Genomic DNA, 21,315 nt, shown 5'->3' on the forward strand with positions numbered 1-21,315 from the left:
TGTGTTACTTTTCTGGTGACATCCAGAGCAACAAACAGTCTTTCTCCTCAGTGGAGGTTTACAGACTAACAGTTCTGCTGTATAATTAATAATAGCACAACCCTGAAAGTAGATTAGATTTATTCACACTAATGCTCTCAACACTGACTGGATACACTTACACAAGAAGTTAGCTGGTTTAGAATAGCTATTAAGAGCTATTTTGGGCTTTCACTGCATGGACAAGCCCTTATTTCATCATACCTGTAGTACAAGACTAGCAGGGTGCAAGGGCCAATACAGGCTCACCACAATCTACATCCCATTTGGATTTCACTGAATAAAAAAATCCACAGTAGATTTGCTGGAGATCCTCTCTCATAGAAAGAGTATTTACAAAAAGTGCCTCCTAAGATTATCTATGTATCATTGTCAGAAAAAGTGACTCATTTTTTCACTCCAAACTAAAGCTGAAAATGCTTTTGATGTGCCACTTAATGAGACTCATGTTTAAAAGGTCAACAGTCAAGTGCACTGCACTTACTATTTGGAAAACTCTAAACATTTTTACCTTAATTTCACCAAATTTTGCCACAACTTGGGTTTGTACTGAAGCATTATCAATGTTCTAAAATTCAGCTATTTTATTGCTAATGTAAATGGTGTCTAAAAATGGTGTCTAAAAAAAGGTTTCCCTTCTGAAATAGTTTCATTTTAGCGACACATCCCACTTGACCTATGTCAGTGTGTGTGTTAAGGATGAAAATCTCTCAAAGCAACTTAATTTTTCTCAATTAAATTTAGTTATGGAAGCAGTGTTTATGGAATGCACAATCCAATTCATCCTGTGCCTGCTCAGTCTGTACATTAGGCTGGTCAACACAGACTCAGTTTCTCATTTCCACAGGCCACCTGTGCATTATTTTTCCTATGGTTCTTCCACAGTCACTAAGGTTAGTCCACACAGGTCCCTCTAACATACTTACTTCAATCATGGGTCCACTGATCTCTTTTCTCTCTGAATACCCTAATAGTAATTATTTGAGCTTTTTAGTCTTCTAAAATAAAAGTCTGAGACTGTCATCCCACAACAGTTTTCTATATAGCTCCAGTACTCTACAAAGAGCAAAGTACAGCTGTAAACAAAGTGAGGTTATAATGTATAGCTACATCTCATGAATGGTTTCATGTTTCTTCCACAATTACTCAAATTCTGTTAAAGCTCTTGATAATTTTCTCATGAAAGTATCCAGTCTCTTGCAAAATCCCACAAATTGCTCTCTTTAGCCTAATTTGTTATTATATATAAATCACTTAAGGGAAGAAACAAGGAAAGATTGTTCCTTCTCAATTTCTGATTTTGATTTATGTGAAAGCTTCTACAATTTGGAACCTGTGATGAGCTATAATGAATGAATTTGTATTTATTCGAATTTAAAGCATAACAACTTTCAAATATATCATTTATAAAACTAATATACCTTATAAAACCAATACACAGAGGACAAATATCTTGAGATGCTGCACACAGGAAAACCATTATTTGATCTTTTTACATCAAGGGACATACTTTAGACCAAAAATACACAGCTAGACTGAAACTAATGAGAATCAGTTCAAAAAGTCACACAATATTTATTCTGTTATCTCCCAGAACAAGACCTCAAAGATTTAAAAAAAAAAAAGTAAATACTTTCAGTACTACCTAGAAAACCTAAGGGTTCTGCAGTGTAGTTCTACTATAAAACTCAAACTGCATAGTTCTAAGTTCTGCTTATATAGAGCAGAAATACTTGTTTCATCTGTCACTTTACTGATCACTAATACTTATCATAAATAAAAAGCAATCCAAGTAATATCACCTTTACATAAAAAAATTATTTTCCTTTATTGTTCACATCTTGCTCATCAGAAATACAGAAATATCAGCTGAAGTGACACAGGATAGATTGAAAAAAAAAAAATAAACAAGCCATACTTAATCAAAATGGGAAAAGTTGGTCAGGAGATTTTTTGTGTATTTGCTGTCAATTTAAAGGACATGGTTTCTACCTTTCTTCTAGTACCTACCTACCTTATTTCATAGCACTGAAGGTTTGTAAACAATTACCTGAAGGGGCTCCAACCCAAGCCAGACCAAGGACTCCATCATCAAAGTCCCGGTCTGTAAACACATAGGCCAAGCAATAATCATCATGGTTCTGCTCCGAGTTCAGCTCCAGAAACTTTTCCACACCAATGTTCGGAAATCTAAAGGGATTGGAAGAGTCCTTCTCATCTACAGTTGTGTTAATCTGAAAGTAAATTGAAACAAACTGTAAGACATGATTCATTTTCACTTGCACGTGCCAGCTAAGAGGATTACTGCTGTCAATACCTTGGTATGTTACATAGTTTAAGATGTTGCTTAAGATTTGTAAGCCTGGACAAATTACCACCCCAATATTTGGAAAACAAAGTTCTTCAATAAATGAAGAATTGCATTTGTGTAGTAAATCCCCACTCTCTTACTTCCTTCTTCTTCTTTTCCCCATCAGTACCTAAAAGTTTATATTTGTCCTCTTAAATCATCACTTTTTACAAGGAACTTTCAACTTGGATAGTCATTATGTGTTTTAACGTTCTTGGGGAGTAGCAATACAGTCCATTCACCACACAACAACACTGCTGAAACACAAGCAAATTGATTCCTAGGAAAAAAACTGACTACAGCTTAATAAAGAAGCAGTGGGCTTTTGACAACAAACACTAAAATAAAACCAAATAAATGGTTTAGGGCACCTTTACTACAGAGACCCTTGTGTTAAAGAACTATTATAAAACAATAAATAAGTACAAGTGAACAGGACATTTGAAAAATACAGCCCCTAAGGATTATCAGGGAAGCTGAAAGGATTTCCAGTACAACTTACTCTTATTCGTTTCACCATGAAGCTGATGTTACGGATTCCTGAAAAATCTGTGGACTGGTAAATGGTGTCAATGGCTTTCACGTGGCTGGATATCTGTCAAAACCAAAAATATCCACAGTTCAAAGATCCATGCATTACACTATAGCTTATCTTGAACAGCCACAGCTGCAAGGCCTAGACTTCTACAATAAGGTCCAGTGCTGTAGGAACTCTAACAGGCCTTTTTAATCAAATGCAGATGGCAAATAATGAAAATAAATCACTACATAACCAGGAGTTACTACTACAGTACCTGCATTCCCACCATGCCAGATAACACCAAAGGATTTTGCCATTTCTCTTTTTACTTTTTAAACACAATTCTATCAACTATTCTGATACCTCTTTGTGACACTCCTTCATTCATTGCTATGGCAAGACAGTACTGTAGTTGAAATTGTATTCAAAGCACTGCATTTCTTTTTTGGAGAAAAAAACCTTACTTGTTACAGCATTATTCTCTCATTTCTGGTAGAACACAAATGTGAAAAAACTAATCGTTTATCTTTTCTAAGAGCACATAGAAATGCTACCTCATTAAAAACCTGACTTTGAAGGCAACTTCAGAGCTTTGAAAAATGTTACTTGATTTGTGTATGTACAGTCTAATGAATAAATAGTAGAAGTCAGATTTGCAAGTGGCAGTGAAACTTTAGACTTCAAGAAGTATGTTAACATGCTAGTTACATTTTCAGCAAATTATCAGCAAAAACATCAAATCAAACCAACCCTTTTTCCAGTTAATAGTGTATTGACAAATGAAAAGCATCTGCTTTTAGCTGCCACTGTTTTTTTAACCATTCACTACATCAGATGCTGCAGGAACAGATCTCAGCACCATCAGTTTACAGTGGTTTGAGCTAAAGTTTCAAAGGGAAGGCTGTGCAAGTGTTAAAACAGAGGTCTGGTAGGCTGTCAAACAGAACAGAACTCTTCAGGAAGTATTATTTTCCTGAGTATGAATTGAGAATAGTCAGGCTGCAAGTGCTGCTCAGAGGTGCTAAACACCACAGCTGCCACTAAAAACCAAAGGAAGCACAAGTGCCCAGGACTTTTGTCACAGAAACAGCATCTTTTTAGTGAAATAAAAAAGCCACTTCAATAACGTCAAGATCACTTTAACAAATGAAATAAGACATCTGAAGTAAATAAGCAAAAATACACACAAATAAGTTACATGACCTTCATCAGAACTAAACAAAGGAAAAGCAGATAATTTAAACCAAAGGGACTGGAAATACCTGTGAGATTACAGCTTCCCTGGTTCCATAATGTTTGTAGAACAAATGATCAGTCTGAATATACAGCTGACATGTATTTTTTTCAGCCTGAGTGGCACGTTTTTTCCTTAAAAGCTGTGGCCCATCGTTCTTAGGCTCTTCAAAAGGCTTCTACACATACACAGGAAAGGAACACATGAATTTGGTAAATCTACATGCTGCACTAGATCACCTAAAAACAGCAATGGATTTTGCTAAACATCCTCTGCTAATACAAAGGGACTTCCATTCTTTTTCTTGAACTTGGAAAGTTGCATGAATCTTGAATTAAGTACATTTTCAAGTATTTGTACTGAAATCTTAGCTAAACACTTCTGTGCATTTCATTTTATATTACAAAAGGCAGTCAACGTTAAACAGATTTTTTTTTTCATTCGTGTGATCTTTGGAACTTTTCTTTTTCCTAATCTTTTTCTAAGATATACAAACTGTGTTAGATTAGTAAAAAACCAGCACTGGTGGGATTTAAAATGCACCTTCCCTAACACCAGTTATTTCAAATTGTAATTACCTTAGTTGGCTACCTCAGCAAACAGAAATGTTTAAGCACTTCAGCACGGAACAAATGGGACACTAAACATGAAGTTAAGGGGATGCTGGCTAGTCAGAGTGGTACCTGGTAACACAAGGGCCTTGCAGCACTAACTGCTTGATGGCCCACTCTCTCCATGAAGTCTAACAAGTAAATTTTTGTGAAAGCATGTTATTGTTACCAGTGTTGAACTGTGTATTAATATTGATAATATCTGGAGTTACAGCTTAAATAAACTTTAAGTTGCTGATGCTGTTTAACAATCCACATCGCATAGTTTTGTTGGTATGTATTTAACTGACACCACAAAATTATGCTAAAACTTGGAACAGTTCAGAAGATAACTGACTCTAAGAGAATTTCAGTAACTTACTGTTGGAAATTGTTGGGAAAAAAAATATTTCATGACATGTGGTGCAAACCTGAAGGTAAAACCACTGCGGGACTCTTAATAGGTACACAAGTTCCTCCCACAGGACACTCACCTCTCACAGCAGGTAATCTGCAGCTGTAACCCCTTCACTCTTAGAATATTGTTACTAAGACCCTCCCACTCATATCACTTAATTTTCCACTGAAAGCACTCAGATATCCCAAGTGTGTTACATTAACATAACTTGAAAATCTAAGAGTTACTACTCTTTAGAACGAATATATTTCTTGGAGATCAATCTTCCTTCTCAACTGCAATAAAGTATATTCCTCATCTTAAGCTTGATTTCCACAGCCATCCAAAAATCCTAACTGTTGAAAAATTTGAGATCATGTAGGATTCATTAAGGCTATAAGCTGACACATCTTTGCTACAGAAGCAATGAGAAAAAGAATTTACAAAAATTATGTTAATAAGAAACCTCCAGCAATAATTTAAGTATCTCACAACGTGGAAGGATGATGACTGACCAAAAGTAAAAGAGACAACATACAAGAAATAGGAAGTTATCACACTAACTACTAATCAACATAATCCATTAGCCTGTATTGTACCTCTGTTGTTGGTTCTTCTATACCAGTCATCTGGTACTTCTGCATTCTTTCAAATACTGAATGATCTGCACAACCTCCTTGTGGTCCATATTTATGTGGATATTCTAAAAAGAGGAAGGCCAGGTTGAGTTGTCAAATTCCAAGCAGAAGTCCAAAATATGGCTGTATCACTGCAGTTTATTCAGTTTGTGTCCACTATTGTACATGTGGATTGAGGGAAGCATTCTTAGATTCAAGCTTTATGGAGCTTTTTTTCATTAAACATTTCTAATAAGATACATTCTTACTTTTACAAACAAAACAAAATTCCAATTGCTTTTTAACATTGTTTTCTTACAGACACAAGAAAATATGATGAGCAGTGTCTTAACATAGGAACAAGAACCATCACTTACACATCTGTACCCATGAGCTTGAACTAACAGCAGCCTTCAAAAAATGAAATCACAATGGAAAATTATCAGAGATCAAGTATGCTAAAGACTGCTTGGATAGAGAAAGGGGTTTTTCTTTTACTCAGTAAACAAACTAAGAAACCTTGTTAACATTCTTAGAGGGTTTTACTATTTTATTCATCTTCCACAGAATTGTTGACAATTTTTTTACATAATGCCACTTAACTACCAACACATGAGAACCAAAATGCTAGTGATCCTTGGTTTTCAACTCAAATCTACAATTCAGAATTATTAGTTTGCTAGCAATGTTCTTGACAAGGTGAAATGCATGATTTCCATTCTGGAACGTAAACAGTGCAATTAAGGATGAGATCAGTGTGTGCATGTACATATGCATGTGTGCAGATTTGAAATTCAGAGTTACACATTACAAAATTACGGGTAGATTTGAAAATTTCACCTGCAAAGTAAAAAAGGACTGAAAAGAAATATTTTCAACTCCCCCTTCCTGCAGCCAACTGTTTAAATTTCAAAAACAAAGCTGCCATACTATGTGGGTACACATCAGTTAAACATGGTGGAGATCCAAACTAGCTGAGGGAGAATATCATACAAATGCCTCTTTAACAAGGGCAATTCTTTCAACGCTTGCCAGTGAGGATCTTATTGCACAAGTGAATGTGCTTCAGACACACAGAGTTAGGTTTTGGTTAGGTTGGGATCTATTAGAGATTTGTAAGCAACCTGTACTTGCAGAAGCTTCCTCTGGAGATGAGAAACACTGAGGAGGTCTTGTCCCTTCAGAGTCTTTGCATGTTGGATCCCATTATAAACTGGTGCCCAAGTAAGAGAGAATGGAATATAGATTATGGGAGCCACAGATTTAAACAATTAATAATTCCATTTCTGTAGGGCAAACCACAGTTTTAGCATCATCTCAACAGAGTGGAGGTTTTGTCAGAAATGTGTACACTTTACTGAGGTTTGTTTTCAGGAATTGTTAGCAGGTTCATTTTTTATTTTTCTTTGGTGTTTTTTGTTTGCTTTTAAAAAAGAGTGGAGATCCAGATTCAGAGAGTAAACAGAAGACTCATAAGAATGGATTTATAAAGCTTAAGACCTGTCACCAAGGACCTGCTGTCCACCTAATAAGCATTTCATGTGATTTTACACCCTGGACTTCCTCTGGTTCTGTGGAGATGCCCCCTTGGAGTATGGACTCTGATATGGTGTCATCTGACAGCTGCCTTTAATTATCTTTAATTCTCATTCCTGCTCCCTGCAATCATATTGTATGATGCTGCTAAACTATTTCAATATACAACTTACCTTGTAATTTTATTTAATTACTTTCTGCATATTAGTTTCAACTTTTCCCACCACACAAATGCCATTTTTGAACTGCTGTCTCATCACATTCCTCCAGGCACAGTTAGACACAGCACAGTGCCAGGAGAGTGAAGAGAGAAAAAGAGAAAAAAAATGCTCTTACTGTAAGTCACCTCGACCAATTTGCTCAAGCAAGGTAGTGGGACACTGACTTGGCTACAACCAATATGAAACAAAAAGCACCATGCTCTCTTGAGGTCACTTTGTAATTTTGGGGATCCTGTTTAATATCAACAGATTGGAGTTACAAGCAACGGATTACAAATATGATCTTTCCCTTCTCCATCTCCACCACTCTTTTTTCCACCCACAACAGTATTAAAAAAAAAAAATCTACTGTTTTTATTCTAATGAAAATACTCATTACCTACTTCCCAGTTTCACACCCCTGACTATTTATCTCTGCAGCAAGAGCAGGTTATCCAGAGGTAGGAGCAATGGACAGTCCTGCCTTTTCACCAGCACATTTCACCTACAGAAAACCATCCTACCTTTAAAGCAACTCCTGCAGGAACCCCACCCTGTAGCATTATGACAATTGTCAGAACAGTACTAGAAATAAATACTCTCAATGCATTACACAAAATAATCTGTGTTTTCTGTCTTTTTCCCAAAGAGGTTAGGAAATCCCTTAACTACCTTTTTATTGTTGACTGCCTGCAATTCAAATAAATATTTCTCCCTTCAAAAGCAATAATCTACTAAGAAACACTTCAAAGGTATGACAGTAAAAACTATAAAACATTACATTGAACATGAAACAGTCTGCAACAGCAACTGCCAAGGTTTTGCATGTGCTGGAAAACCCCACATGGACACATTTGAAACCACCTTGCTAAACACAGGAGGCAGGAAATGGGATAGTTCACTTTGGACCATGTCTGACTCACAGGGAAAGTTGCACACCAAGTTTTCTTTTGCTAAATGCTGCATTACCCCCACACTGTGAAGGCACCATTCCCTCTTCATCTTTTGAGAATTCCTATTTCCATCATCCCCTGCAGCAGCTCCATTTTTAAATTTCTGAAGCTAAGCAAGAACTACATGCTGTCAGATGACTTGGACAGTTTTGACTCACATGACAGAAGTCTGATCCATGCTCTTGTGAAGCTTTTAAATGCTCTGAGATGTTCCAGCTCTTTGGGATCAAGAGTTTCATAGCCTATTTTCTACCACAACCCCGTGAAGTGAGAAGGGGAAAACACCTGCCTTCACCATGAAATGACTGCTTACAGTGAATGCAGAGCTGAGAAAAAACAAGAAGACTATTTTCCAACAGAGCTACAGCAGAAAGAGTTAATAACAGATTTGATTTTCTAACTAGAGAAAATCATTAGGCAAAACAAATACCTTATTTTTATTTTCCAGTACTGTCCACTTTCAACTTTTGTACATCCTGACAGAATGTCAAAAAGAGTAAAACGTAGAACATAACAATAAATCTAAAACCCACCCCCAAAATCTTGTCATTTCATACTTTCTGACAAAGATGTCTTATTCTAATTAGATGGCAGGTAATTATTGATTTTTACAACTCCAGATGCTCAAAATAACATTTTTTTTTTCCTTTTAGGAAAATGTGCTACCTTCCACTAAGACATTCCTGAACATATGAATTTTTTCTTCTGTACGATCTGTTAAGCTTTTATGTTAACTACTTAATGATTACTGGATTTAGGCATCTGGGACAAGGATATGCCATCAAACTTTCATCAAAAATGATGAAAACTCAATTCTTCAACAGCCACAGATTTGCCCAATACTAGCAAAAGCAAGAGTGTCAGAACAAAATTTTAATGTAAGTAGAAACAAAAAAAAAAAATCCTTATTACAGATTTCATTCAAAGCAGTCTCTGACACTCTGCTCCCATGAAAACTGTCAAGTAGACCTTCATTATTAAATTGACAACCACAATGTGATGAAAAAGAAACCAAGTTCTCATTAATAAAATGCAGTTTGCAATGGTCTGTACATCCAGCAGATAGGGTTTTGCAAAATTAAGAAACACTTCACTTTTAGTTCTCAGTTATATGGTTCTTTCATGTTAATTTTCCTGAAGGTCTGAACAGGATCTTCCTGTGTATTGTTGATCTGAGAAAATACAGATTTTGTATTTCACAGCATGAACTCAGGGGTACACTTGAAGCAAACAGTATTTAAATAAAGTAAATATAGTTCAAATGAACTTAAAGAAATGCTTCCAGAATGTTTTAATGCAAACAGCAATCTGCATCTTTCTAGCCCTAAATTATAAAACAGTTTGATCAAAGAGTGGTTTAGAAACTAAAATCATTCAACTTGTGTTTCAAGTCGTGAATAGAAGGCTGGCTTCCCCTGGTCACCAGATCCACTGTAACACACAAAAGCTGCCTTATAAAGTTGACAATATAATCCCCATTTACAAAACAACTTTTGTTTAACTACTGAATAAGAACTCATTGAGATGCTAATCATATGTTGCATTGTGATTTCTGAAAAGCACTAAAAAGCATATTGTTTCAAAAGACTGAAACATGGGTGACCAAAAAATACCCAAATTAAAGCAAAGATGACTTTTTACCTCAGTCTCTCCCTAGTTAGAAATGTGAACTTTTTTATTGCTGTTGTCCTATGTAACAAACCAGTGGTTTGACTCTATTTCACCAGAGTTAGCTTTAGATTAAAAACAACAAATTAGCACACTTGCTCTGATTTTTAAAGCTGCTGTAAAGCTTTGCTTTTTGGAGTTGTTGGGAGTTTTTCTGGAGCTGCAGTTCAATGCAAAAATAGCTCTCACGAAAGGCAAAAATAATTTAGCTTCAAAAGCACTGTTCAGAGAGAGACAGAAGTAGTTGTACACTTGAGATATTTCAGACCACAGAAATCCTGGAGGCATCTAGATACCATGGAAAAAAGTGAACCCATACAATCAGAACACAGGCACATCAGACTGCACTGGCAGCAACCCACAGGAGTGGAGTGTTTTTAAATAGTGCTGCTTAGACTTCTCTCCAGGAGGGGCTATTTTCAACCACGCTGAGCAAGCAGCAGCGCTCACTCACTTGGTGACTTGGAAGCCACGCTGTACTGTTGCTTTTATGTGGGATAGATTTAGACAATCCCCTCTGATAATCTGATTTTGTTTCTAACTGATGGTTTTGATGCATTAGATTCAGGAGGAAAAACAGTGAAGGCCAAAGCACCAGCACCTGAATAATTAAAAACACCCCAACATATCCTGCTCCCGTTCACTTTACTAAGACATTACTAAGAACCAATTTCATCATTAGCTTTCTCCACTTCCCAAGTGATCCATTTACTCCTTCAACGGAGATCACTTCTACAAAACAGCAATAGTAACTTTCATAAAATCAATTTATCCGCTTCTTTAAGGTACAGTTCTATTTCTGTCAGCAGTTGATAACAGTGAAGAGTATTTTTAGTCACTCACTATTTACAGCATAAGGAACTGGGACATGAGACAATCTTCTTGCTTGTCTCACCCTTTGAAAGCTGGGCACATCACTGCCTTATGTCTCTTACTTTCCTCCTCCCCCTCTTTTCAACAACAGGGTTAATAAAACCCTTTATAAACCTGATGGTGATTTATTTACACAAAGTCCTATATAAGTGGTAGTCCACCATTCCCACTATCAAGCAGTGAACTGAACTGTTCAGTGAGACCTATAAGACATAAAAAACTTACAAGTACGTACAAATCATTCACAGAAACGTTAGGAAAAATGTATCTTATGGTTTCACAATAGGTTCTTGTAGTTTTTTTAATTACTTTTCCTCACTACTCTCCTGTTACAGCAGCAATCCCAGTAATATCCAATTGCACCCAGCAAGGCAAGCTGCCTCCTCACTTTCTGATTTTCACCAGCAAGGCTTTGCAGCATGTGCTGCAGCTTCTCTTTGAGAATCAAAAGTATGGAATGCTACCCTGTAAAGTTTATTGTCAAGTATGGGTCTTGTAAGCACAAGGAAAACATACACTGAGTCACTTAGAAAACAAGTACAGCCCACAATGTACACAAAACTCAGTAACTGCACTCGTTCACAAGCTCTTTAAAATGATGGAAATTCTATTTGATTTGGGGTTAGAAATCATGTTTACAGAATGAGACAACAGGAAGGACTCACAGCAATTTTAACATACTCAGAGACAGCACACATACTGCCACTGAATGTGAAATACAAAAAAGTCCACCCAAACTTGCTAAATTTTTAGCAGAGAAAGATCATTTCTCTTCACTGCATTTATACAAGAGAAGCAATCAAGGAGAGCAATATGCAATAACCCTGTGCTTCTCACTGGCTTACAGCACAGAGAAAATGATAATACATAAAGCCAAATCACAATCAGAAATTTTCCTCATCCAGCTTCCTACTCTTTGACATTTCTTTTCTCAACGCAGTCTCATTATGATGTACTTTGAAGATGATTTATTAAGTATATCATCATCAGAATTGTTCAAGTGACTTCTAATGATCTAACACAAGTCTCCTCATCCAATTCCAAATGAGATTTCAAACTCAAACCTTCTAGAGTTTGTGCAATGGCCCAATAGGATACATTTTTAAACAAAGTTGTGGTTTAAATTGATTTTTAAGCAAGACTGGAGTCATACATAAAGTTAGCTTGCAAGACAGTTTGTTAGCTTCAATAACCTAAAGATAATCTTAAACTGACTCTCTGCCAACACCTACTTGGAAGGATTCAAACTTGGAATCCACAACTTTATTGCAGTATTTTTGAGGTTCAGCATGAAGTTACTTAAGCATCAAATAAAACTGATTTGTTTTATACCTGGAGACTGATCACACACAAACAGGCAGGGGGAGTGCAGAACTCTGATGCAGCAGTTCTGAAGATGTAGGAGCATTTCATGGTAGTTTTTCATCCTTCTGGGCATTTACAACTAAAGTTAGATTTCTGGGTCTATACTCATCAAATTTAAGCACTGTGCACTTCCATCAGCTGCTGTGTAAAATGGGACATACTGGGTGCCACCACCTCTGCAAACGAGCCCTCTGAAGACATGTGACCAATGCACATGGGGGAAGCTTTTATTTCACACAAGTGCCACCTTCACAAGATACAGGTAATTATTCAGTGGCTTAAACCTTTATTATCTTTTATTTTTCAGACCACAGGGAAGAACAATCAGTATAGATCATTTTAAAAATGCATTTTTCAAAAGAAACATGTACCCACTGGGTACAAAATGTACTGCTTACACATTTAACCCTGACTGCTCAGGACTTCTTAAAATGGCAGAATAAAGAAGACTCACTTTGGTTTGCCAGAAATCTCTCTCACCATAATTGCACATGAATCACTTCAGGACAGCACAATTCACAGTGTCATACACAAGAAAAAGTCTCATTTGATGCTTACAAATGGCTTACAGGTTTTGACATCTAATAAAAAAAATATTTCATGTGTAGTACAAAATGGAAGTACTCACTGATATCATCCTCATGATAAATGACAGAGTGGAACGGGAGGTTTCTGTCCTTTATGTATCTCTCTGCTGGCTCAATATAAAAGGTCCCACTGTGAGTTTGGATGAATCCTTCAAATTTTCCATCAATAACAGACCCATGAGTAAAACTTCCCTGCTCACCTGTTAAGGGACAAAGTGCATTAGTTTTTATTATACTTTTAAAAGCTTTCAGTCCTGTGCAAACTTCAAGCATCACACTACCCAGGGTGTTCAGCAGAGTGCTAACACATGACACATGCACAATTATCCTGATCCTGCACCAGTTCCCAACTGCTAAAAACCTGCATGAATTCCAGGGTAATAAGATTCTGGACAACAGCAGAAAGACATTCTGGCAGAAAGTTTGTGTCTGATTTTTTAAGACTGAGATTATTCAGCAGTAAGACACACAGTTATAGCAAAATCATAGTCACTAAGCTCAACACCTTCCTAATCAGGTACATAAATGACATGTTTTAAAAGCATATAATGAAGAATTCAATTATATATTTTAAAGTTGTTACATATACAGCATATAATCCTGCAGCCAAATCCTGTCCTTATACATCCCTTCATACAATTATAAATTTTAAAAAAAAAAAATCATAGAATCAGAGCACACACTGAACTTTGAAAGCTTTCAAAGAAAGATGTACCTGTATTCAAGACATCAATTTTTCTCTGCAAGCATAAGCCTCTTAAAACTGTAGCTAGGTTTAAATGTGGCACAGAGTGAATCTGTATTTGAAACACTCATAATCTGGAAAAATGCAACTGTCAAAGTTTAATCACTGACAGCTACAACATGCAGCATCTCAACAAGCCTTTTCCATACAAAGGATGAAAAATTACTCAAAGGCTGTTTACAGATTCCTCAATTAAAGAAAGTTCAGAATCACACTATCAAATTATCAGAACTTTACTCATCATTAACCAGTATTAATTCCTAATTAACAATTACCAAGAATTATATAAAGCTTATACACCATACTGAAATTTGGAAAAATGTCTTGAAGATGTGTCAAACAACTCTGGAGAGAACACCAAAAAGTAAAAGTAGGCTTTGTAGAACATTCATTTTCGGATATTTGTAAGTGATCTGCAAGTGATCACAAATTTGCTTCAGACTATGTTCTAGTAGAATGTACATTAATAGAATAAACTTATAAGCCACAGATCTTTGGAAATTTCAGAGTACTTGGAAAGAAATCTCTTGATCTGAATGGAAATCAAGAATCAAGTGCAAAACAGGTTATTTACTGAACTCTAACTTTGTTCATGATCTTTATTACAAGTATCAAGTTAGTTTGAATAACATAATAAAGAGGATTAAAAGAAAATGTAGAGTAAGCCCAGGGAGTAGGTTCATGTGGATCCTTTAATCTGATCCATTAGCAATAAGGAAAGCACCCAAAAGCTTCCCTGAAATAATTTCACAAAATAAGAAAAAAAGGCAACAAAAGTCCCCACACACCCTAAAAGCCCTGTGACCTACTCAGAACACCTGGACTGGTCTGCTAGATGCATAAGAAGCCCTAAGTGTATATACAACTTTTCACAGTCAAAACTGCAGGACATCACTAAGAAAGATCTCCAGCAAAACCAAACAGACAGAAGACCAGAGTAAGTCTTAATCCATCTCTTCTTTTCATCTGCTTTTAATTCCTTAATTCTTCCTTTTTAACCAATTTTATCTTTGCTATTTACTGAAATCAGGTATATTCCCCTTAATGATGGTAGCTCTATATTCCTTCTATTCCTTTAAACTAAGAATGTACCTGATTTTTTTTCTTTAATGCATACAGCTTTTTCCTCTTTTTTTTAGATGCATCAGGCATCTGTGAAGAGTATGCTCCTAAGCAGAGTTAAACTTCAAGTTTTATGGATATGAAAATCATTAGATAAAATACTCACTTGTTACATGTGAACTCTTACATGAGGATAAAAGCAGATGGAGTTCAAATGCACTAGATACATTAATAAAGTTTAACAATAATTTAATCATACAGATACTCATTTTCTGCATGTATTATTAAAAAAACCCTCCTGTTTAAAATTACTGCACTTTCATGCATTTTAAAGTGTTGTACTACTTACCATAAATGTGTCCAGTGTAAATATGGGAGGTATCATAATCAATCACTTGGTTTGATATTTCTACTTTAAAGTCATCACTAAAAAGAGATGTATCTCTCTTCATTCGAAGGTTGAATTGTCTAAAGTGAATAAAACAAGATGGTAAATTGGCTTTGAGCTTCAATTACAAAAGCACTAAACAAAGCACTTCTAACCAACATTTTTGTGCAAACAATTTGCAGACTCTGTAAAATTTATCTGTAGAAAATGTTTATACTGCACAAGATTTAGACTGGAAGGATTTCCTTAAGCAAGATTATTTAGATGCTTTTGATACAGGCAGCTAAATTTACAAGATTTAAGCCAGAAAACTGGGTTAAACACATACATCTAAAATGCTGACATGGACTATATGCCTGCTCCCATTCCTTCAGAAGACACACATGTAGCTTAAGGAAAAAAGCAACTATTTTACTTCACAGTACTTTGAAGCAGAAGAAATAAGAACAAGTATCACTTATTTTACTTTCACTGCTGACATTTAAGTAATGTAAATGAACTGTAGGTGAGCTAATTAGTGTTTCAACTGAAACTCAAAAAAATAAGGTGGGCAACAGCATCTAATAAAAAATACCCAAACTGGTAGAGTTACATGCACAACTATGTAAACAGCTCTACTCACTGAATGATCTTGTTCAAATTATAGCACCACATTCTTTGATGCAAATCCTACTGCTGATCTTTATATGAAACATAATACATTTTGTTTGTATGAAAACAGAAGTTTCATTCATTGAGGTCGAGCAACATAACTGCAGTGTTTTAAAATGCCTGACATTATATGAGTTCATACCTTGACAACTGTTAGCTTGCTTCAGAATTTCATTTGGTATTCTCTTAAATTTTGTATAAACATATTGTGCAAGTACAGATCAGTGAAGCTGTTGAAACTTCAGCCCATTCCAATTTTAGTGTTGATTTTCTTCCCATATTTTTCTCTTTCTGCACAACCATGAAACTGAAGGAATATTATAGCTATGTCACCAATTTGTGACAGAAAAAGTAAGTTGACTACATCTGTGTCAGTCTTCATCTAAAAAAATGTGAGCAGTATACCAATCATAGAGCTGACCTTCACACTGAAAGCTAGTATCCATCTGTGCTAACAGCAAAATAGCCCAGACAAATAAGCACCACAGTGTAAAGTTGATTAAATCTAATTACTTTTTAGCAATTAGCTGAAGCATACACAAAATATAGGTTCAGTCTTCACTTGTATGCTAAATATGACACCACAGTTATAAGTGTTTTGAAACAACTGTACATTACAATGCAAACTTCAAGATCAAAAAAAAAAGCCATGACTACACTCAGATTCTGGGAGGGGTTGTAGTGACTCATGTTGACTACTCTAACACAAACAGCATTTCACAATCACACCGTATTTATTATTGCTGCTGCAGCACCAACAAAGCTTCAAAGCAAGTACTCTCCTCTGGCAATGTGTGTTAGAGGTATCTACTACAAGGTTATGAAATGCTGAGATGTGGCTGGTGGATGGGGAAGGTTAAACCTCAGCAATTCCCTGGCACTTGGGCTTTGTGCCAAGCCAAGCAGTGCTCCTATCACAGTTTCAGTATAGATGTATTTTCCTGTTACAAAGGAAGAAACAGTTCACTACAGATGCACCTGAGTACTGGAGTCACTGAGACACAACAAGAAACAAGAATTCCTCTTCTTCAAGTCGCCTTTTTACTACCTGTGCCACAACAGCCTTTGGTAACATAGAGGTTCAGGAGGAAGAGGAGATAACATGAACAAGCAACCTAGAGAAACATCCTAGGACAGAATGCTACAAGATTGCACAGCACATAGTTTGAGAGGGGGGTGGTGTGCAGACTTGAAGCCCCTTTACATGGCTCTCATGGGGCAGAAGTTAAAAACAAACAGGTAGAAAGAATTAAGACCAGCACTGATACAAAATCCGAAGAACTTCATTCAAGTACTTCCAAAAGCTGTACTCACTTTGGATGTAATACACTGCTCAGGTCAGGGTGTTATACAGATTTGAACTCCACTTTAGTTTGATGTTTCCCTGTGACTGAGTTCTCCAGAGTTACTCCAGGATGGATCAGACTCTAACTGCATCTGAACTCAGGTTAAATGGCAAGAGGTCCCGGACCCTCTAGAATCTCTCCTCCCGTCTATACTATTTGATAGAAGACTTCTTACCCTAAGAAGTCTGTAATTCTGTCTGTGATGAACTGAAATATCTACTAATCCCAGCAAGAGCCCCTTTTATGGCTAAAACTATTTTTTTCCTATGAAAGAAAGGAGGTATTCTGAAAAAACCTCAGTCTATATAGCACTTTTCTTTCAGAAGTGCAAAAAACATTTCTTCAAAATTAGATTTTTCTGGTTGTATTCATGTTAGTTTTAAATAAAACAGAGGAGCAGTTGTTTCTAACACTCAACTGCATCAGCAATTTTCTATGGCTTCTTTGAAGTGCACTGTGTAAGAGAATGCAGGGCTTCTCATGTACTTACTCCTGCCTGTGCCAGCAGGGTGGGGGAAAAAGCCAGGACTCAGAATCAAAGGTAGGGATAGACCAAATTTAGCTTAATATAACACCAAGTACAGAGATGAGGGAGCTCCAGGTCTCAGCTGAGAAGCCATCCAGCGTATCCTCAATTTCCAAGTCATCTCTGTCCTCATCCTCACAGCTGAGCAGGACATTCAGCACATGGTGCTGCTGGGCTGCCACCAGTGACTCTCATCTAACCACGCCTTAGGGTCAGTCTTGAGCTTTGCCTACATGGTCAACACTGCAGGACGTGCTCTGGGGGAGCAAGGGAAGCTCAGTGGAGCCTACTGAAGTTGGGAATGGTTCTTCGTTCTGTGTGGGATACCCTTCCATCAAAATTACCCTGTCACTTCAAAATGTTAGAAGATTGGTGTATCAAATCAAAAGTTTCACTAGTTTAAAGATTAGGAAGTCTCCATTTTTTCTCCTTTAATTTTCAGCCTCTTCCTACTTTCCACATTGGTACGTAAACACTACAAATTCTAACCCATGTTGCTAATTATCTACTTATTAATAAAATTGGCTCTATTTGCAGGATTAGAGAACTACTTAGAGAACTGTTTCAAATACAAAACAACTCAGCTGTGCTTCACACTAACAATTCTCTATTTGATTTCTTAACTTAGTTAAACTATTAGATAACCTGATCATCTTACAGTTATTTTTAGACAGGTCTTTTCTCAGTCATTCAACATACTTGATAGGAACAGGATTATCTGTCTGGACTGTTCACCTTCTTAATAATGAAAAATTGACAAATACTCCTTTAGTTCTCCCACACTAAAAGAGGGAGTGGGAAACAGAGACAACTTGGGGCTGCAGGGGGGGAAAAGAGTGGGAGGTGGAGGAGGAAACAAGCATCTATTCATCTCTACTTCAAATAATTAACAACTTTTTATGACTATGCAGAGACATCTTAATGTACTACTGAGAAGTGCCAATGAAATAAATTGCACTGAAAAGATGCCACTTTACAGGTGGGGAGACTCCAAACTGTAATAATTGATTCAAACAAATGGATAATTGGCAGGAACCCCTAAAAAAATCCAGTTTAACACCCTAATTTCTCAGTAAGAAACTTCCAAAGACACTACAAAATCCATTTCAGCATCTCACCCAATATAGAGGTCTTCCTAACATTCACTCTAAACTTGTTCAAAGTTAGTATTTCTTCCTCTTTTTTGTAAGGAACATAAGCTAATCCCAATCCTTTTCAAAATGATGCAAAAGAAATGCACCTCAGTTTTCTTTCCTGGCTTAAATCCAGTAACTTCATGAATTCTTCCAAGGACAGGAGACTCCAGAGAAGTTAGACAAATTTGTCTATATCATTCCTGAAAATGGTTTCTAAAGTAGCCACAGTGGAAGAAATAAAAAGCTTCAAATAAGCCTTTTAGTAATTACTATTTCTACAGCGCGTACTGAGTTCTCAGTGTAAACTAAGCAATTCCCTGGCCTGGCTACACACCAGGCAGGAGATTAACTAATTTCAGAAAAATAATGCCTCTTTTATTTACACACTTACTCCCTTGCAGATCACATTTCCCAGCAGCAGTGATTCTATACAACAGAATTAAATCAATTCAGACAAAGTTTTGACCTTGCTTATTTGTTATTGCTTTTATCTTACAGGTATCTGAAACTGATACAGTAACAAGCTGTTACTTAGTTACTAAATGGTTGCTCATTTGGTTGAGGATAGAATTTTGTTAAAACTGTTATATATAGAGTTATATAATCTGCTTTGATAATAAACTACATCTTATTCATTAATGACAGTACCCTGAAGACTATCAAGAGGTGGATTTTTATTTCTTTCTAGCTTACCTCAGGGAGACTATCTCAGACTTAAAAAGTATGTAACATACCAACTCAAGTCATAATTAAAGAAAAAATTTAGTTGAGAGTACCACACTGAGCTAAACCCCTGTGCTTGAGTTATGACAATCCTACGCTCTAATCAGAAAAAGCATTTTAAAAGAAAAAAAAAAAAAGCTGTTTACATACTGACAGCATTTGGTAAAACACACATTAAGGTTTAACGTGCCTAATCTACTATTCCATTTCTTTTTAGTGAGAGTTACCTTCTAAGATTAGTGATTTCACCACAATGGAATGTCGAACTGATAACAAGTCTGCAGACCTTCCCAAAACTGGCAGAAAAAGCCACTATCAGTGATGCACAAAAGGGCACTTGGTGTTTGCCTTTTCTTGGTCAAATTGCTGTAACCAGTGTCAGGCTGAGAGGCAGAATCACTCAGCGACCAGAGGAGGTTGTGGAAAAAAGAAAAAGGAAAAAAAAAGAAAAAAGCAAAGAAGGAGATGGAGGAGTTACTCCACAGCTGGAAGAAGGGGCTGGGAAAAGGAAACAGAAGGTGATGATGGTGTGGCAGCAGCATGGTATGGGACTGGGGTACAAGGAGAGTCCATTTAGGTTCACACTCTATTCTTCTCAGTAGGAATCAGAAAAATCCTTGCAGCTGTGCTTCCACGAGCCTCCTCACAGGTCAGGATCTAGAAGATACTGTTCTGCTTGAGGTGCAAGTCTTTTATCCTTACTTTTTTGTGTAAGAACTCAAAAGACTCTCTTCTCTGAAAAATGGGAGGGGGTCTATAAATGGAAGGGGATAATAACTTGAGCTGCTCTTTCTAACTGCTTCCACATCAGGCATCCCACAATCTAAACTCAGTTCCCACAAGACTCTCAGACTCATTCCAACTCTGAATTATATTAAGTAGAAAGCAGCTTAACAACCTAATAATGGGTTTATACTACCCACAAGTCTACAGAATCATCACACATGGATATTTTTTTACACTGTTTTAACCTACTATTAAACCCACACAACATACTCCATCACTTAACTGATAATTCCCATGGTCCTGCTACCTACAGTAAAGACCTATCTCTGAAACAGCACATGATAGGGTCTCCAGGTGTATCATTCTTTCTTTTACCTGCCTAGATGCAGGTAAAATGTAGAATCATCCTCTAGTAAGTCTTTATCTAAAACCCAACCTCTGCAGCATTTTAACACTCAGCAATCCCAGCTGGAACACTGGCAGCTTACGTTTTTTTACCACTGACACCTCTAGGATGACACTTGTGGTTATTCAGAGATTTCTTTCCTGACCTTCAGAAGTCAGACTTGCTAAGCTTGGTATTCCAGAACACTACAACTGAAGTTACAGCCTTCATCCCAAGCCATTTGCCACTCATTATTCTTGATATACACAGCTGCAAACACATCAGCTAGCTGAGATAACACAAACCACCCAAGGAGGATCACAAGTAGCTACACGTTGGCTAATTTACACCCTGACAAAGTCAGTCAAGTATCTCTCTGTCCTGAAGAGGATGTTGTACAGATTTTAAAGGCAGAATAGTCTTTAGTCAAGGTTAAGGGTTTTTTTCCCCTTTCAGTAAAACTTCTTTGGGAAGTTCAGTGCAGATTCTATCACTCGGTTTCCTGTTTACTGAAGAGAATCTTTGCATTTGTATTTACATAAAGTTGACCGTTTACATGCAGTGCCATGTTCTAACAAAAACAAGAAATCAAAAAAATAAACAGGTAAAGATGTACTAGAATAAAAGCACAAGCGAAGTTACCACATGAATTTAAACTACAAAAGTAGTTTAGAAAGAAGCTTTCTTAGTGAAACAAG

At 36.6% G+C, this 21,315-nt stretch overlaps 1 protein-coding gene across 1 annotated transcript in view; it reads right to left on the bottom strand.

The window, feature by feature from the left end:
- Window positions 1-21,315, bottom strand: part of ADAM10 (ADAM metallopeptidase domain 10) — a 44,165-nt gene that overhangs the window by 8,916 nt on the left and 13,934 nt on the right. Inside the window, exons 3-8 of the mRNA XM_032699919.1 lie at window positions 15,086-15,204; window positions 12,971-13,129; window positions 5,730-5,833; window positions 4,172-4,321; window positions 2,892-2,984; window positions 2,090-2,273 (exon numbers count right to left, since the gene is read on the bottom strand). Coding sequence (XP_032555810.1) covers window positions 2,090-2,273; window positions 2,892-2,984; window positions 4,172-4,321; window positions 5,730-5,833; window positions 12,971-13,129; window positions 15,086-15,204 — 809 coding nt within the window. The remainder of the gene's footprint in view (window positions 1-2,089; window positions 2,274-2,891; window positions 2,985-4,171; window positions 4,322-5,729; window positions 5,834-12,970; window positions 13,130-15,085; window positions 15,205-21,315) is intronic.

The sequence above is a fragment of the Chiroxiphia lanceolata genome, chromosome 12, assembly GCF_009829145.1.
Source record: "Chiroxiphia lanceolata isolate bChiLan1 chromosome 12, bChiLan1.pri, whole genome shotgun sequence".
NCBI lineage: Eukaryota > Metazoa > Chordata > Aves > Passeriformes > Pipridae > Chiroxiphia > Chiroxiphia lanceolata.